Raw genomic sequence first — 2,989 nt, forward strand, 5'->3', positions numbered from 1 at the left:
AAGCTCACTTGGTATTTCGTTGGTGTTTATATAGTAATTAACAATTATTCCATGAGCGCGCGTTGGATATGAGATGATAGATAGCCAACGAGGCACGTAGCGCCGATTTGGCTATAATCATCTCATATCCAACAAGCGCGAGTGGAATAATTGTTTTATTAAAAACGACCCCAAAATATAGAAAACTAGACTACAATAAAAAATAAAAAAACACGCATGCATAATTATATTGCCGTGTTTGTAGATCATGGTATAATGGCCCATAACCCACGATGGCTTAGCCAATCAAAATTCTCGAATTGCATTATCCAAAGATCGAGTTTTTAATACATTAAGGTTACATGCAGGTAAGGTACTAAATTTATCTTTTATAATATATGCATTAGGGGTGGAGAATGGTACCTCCAAAATCTTGGCACTCGCAAACTCGACAGTCTTTACAAAGAGTCTCCACGTCTCGTTTATATTAGGGACCTTTAGCAACGAATTTTTCGGGCAATACCGCGAACCGCGAACCTCGGAAAATCACGTGATCTTGTCGTTGCCGTCACGTTTGTAGTCTGCGGTTCGAGTTTCAACTTCAAGACACTGTACTTGCGGTAAGTGATTTACGGCAGCGTTTTATCGCCAGAGATTAATCAGACCTCCCGTTTGACCATATCAGTCATGTTGTTACATCTGTTTGCTATCTATTGGGAACAATTTTGAAGATCAAATCTAAGTTTTGGGAGAATTTTAGCTGTTTGATTTGAGAGCAGTTGTAGCAATGAAAAATCCAAGATGGCGGCACCGCTGTGGATAACAGGAACGGCTTGCTAAAAGTTCAGAATCGCGCTAACCTCTAGAACGGCAAACGACTAACTTCAAACCGGGCTTAATGTGGTTTGCGGTATATCGCGAAAACATCGGTTCTAAACTAAAAGGTCTCTATTGCTTTTATTTTGGCGTGAAGTCTTGCATGTTTTGGTCTGGGATTCGCAAACAAGGGTCTCGGCATCTCGGCGAGTCTCGGATTTTACCATTCGTCAACCCTTGCATTGCCCGATAAATTAATTTTAAAACTTGAGGACGCAGGGGTGGCACATCGGTGAGAGCACTCGCATCCGACCAATGTGGCCTGGGTTCGATTCCCAGTCTGACATGGTGTCATATGTGGGTTGAGTTTGTTGGTTCTCTACTCTGCTCCGAGAGGTTGTTCTCCGGATATTCCCGTTTTCCCCTCTCCTCAAAAAGCAACCTATGATTTCAATGTTTAGTTTCCCCAATTTAATGTGGCCCGGGCCTACACTGTACTGAACACTTGACACTTAAATAAAGTTCACTATTAATTTTCCTGGGATTCAGATTTGTCCAAACTTAAACTACTGTAAGTTCACCTTCATCCCGCCAGTTCCCCCTGTAATAAGCTCATCTTTCACATGATTAAAGACCATACACAGCACAGAATGCATGTCAGCTGATACCGAAAACACCTCGTGAAAATTCAGGTTAAAGACCTGCAAAAGGGCAACTTGAAATAAGAACATTTAAGGTTGCAAATTACACGTAAAATGGAAAATGAATTTCAATTTAAAAAGAGGGTTAAAATATGTGGGATAAAAAAAAGTAATGTTTGTGATGGAATAGCAGACTAAAAAGATGTAAAACAGATCTTAATTAGAAACTGCAGCCATAGTGGTCACGATCTGCAGGAAATAAAAGATTGACGGAGTATACATACATACATACATATTACATACATGTACATATTTATTAATCCTTTGAGTGAGGGACACTATACAGGATGCTACATGTAAAAGGTCAAACGGGTCCGACGGGAGTAAATTAAAGGCTGAGTTAAGGGGTAAAGAAACGTGTGCACACTTTTGTAGATACTAGTTCTGGGGGTATTGGGCAGATAATTTGAACTTTACTGATATTGCCTTTGAAACTTTTCACAACTGATTCACTTGTCTTTATGAAACAGAAACAAAAAGGAAGCAATATTCAAAGACAATAGTCTGTTAACATTTCCCTATAGTTTTCCATGTGTTTATCTCGCTCAAACCTCCTTGCTTAAATAAGCTTAGGGAAACCCGGAGAGATTAGAGTTGGCGAATGCTCTTTTTCAGCTCTGGGGTACCTCAAATTGTGGAACCGTTCTACAATGAACGAGGAACGCTTGAGTGGCCTAGGGATGCTGCTCATTCATCATGGAATGACATCTGTTCTATTCTATTCTTCATTGCCCCCATGGGGAGTGGTTAGTTAAGTAAGTACAGTATGCAACTATGAATAATAGATGAAACAGTATATTACAGTACAATTCAATAATAAATTATTGCAGTTTGCGGACAGGACATCTTTTCATGGTTTACCTTCAATGCATATTCCTTTGACAATGCAAAATAGACATTGAATTTCCTTGAGAATATGATAAGGCGTAGAACATTGAACTGCATGGTAAGATGGATAATTGAGATGCCTCGTCACTTAAAAACAATAAAAATAAATCGTGTAAATTATAAATCTTATGCCTGTTAGCTATTACATAAAATAATGTGTGCACTCAGGCATAGAGGCAATACATGTAATAAAAAATATATATAGTTCCGTGGTCAAAGACTAAGTGAAATGAGTTAACTTTTTACTTTGACAGTCCTCAGTTGTTCAAACGCTGGATAGCATTATCTGCTGGATAAATCCCTGTCCAGTGGATAAGTCATAGCAAAACCAATAACATGTATTGTACTATCAAACAGTTAGTGATTTCTCCGGTGGATAGCGTTTTCCAACTTTTGAACAACTGTCAGGCCTGAGGCCCAATGCATTCTTGAATAACAGCTGTTCATCTACATTCCATAACAGCTACTACCCAACTAGATCCAACCTTGGAAGCATTTCATCTCTGACTGAAATCTCCAATTAATAATAATATTTATTAATAATTATTATAAGTCAACATGACAGAAATTCAAAAAGGCATAAGATATAAAAAATAGAGAATGCC

At 38.4% G+C, this 2,989-nt stretch overlaps 1 protein-coding gene across 1 annotated transcript in view; it reads right to left on the reverse strand.

The window, feature by feature from the left end:
• LOC137989107 (uncharacterized) overlaps positions 1-2,491 on the reverse strand; it is a 49,957-nt gene extending 47,466 nt beyond the window's left edge. Inside the window, 2 exon segments of the mRNA XM_068834986.1 lie at positions 1,377-1,496; positions 2,358-2,491. Of these exon segments, the coding sequence (XP_068691087.1) occupies positions 1,377-1,496; positions 2,358-2,441 (204 nt within the window). The 5' untranslated portion in view covers positions 2,442-2,491.
• Positions 2,492-2,989: the final 498 nt, after the last annotated feature.

This window comes from Montipora foliosa, unplaced genomic scaffold (assembly GCF_036669935.1).
Source record: "Montipora foliosa isolate CH-2021 unplaced genomic scaffold, ASM3666993v2 scaffold_440, whole genome shotgun sequence".
In the NCBI taxonomy this organism is placed as follows: Eukaryota; Metazoa; Cnidaria; class Anthozoa; order Scleractinia; family Acroporidae; genus Montipora; species Montipora foliosa.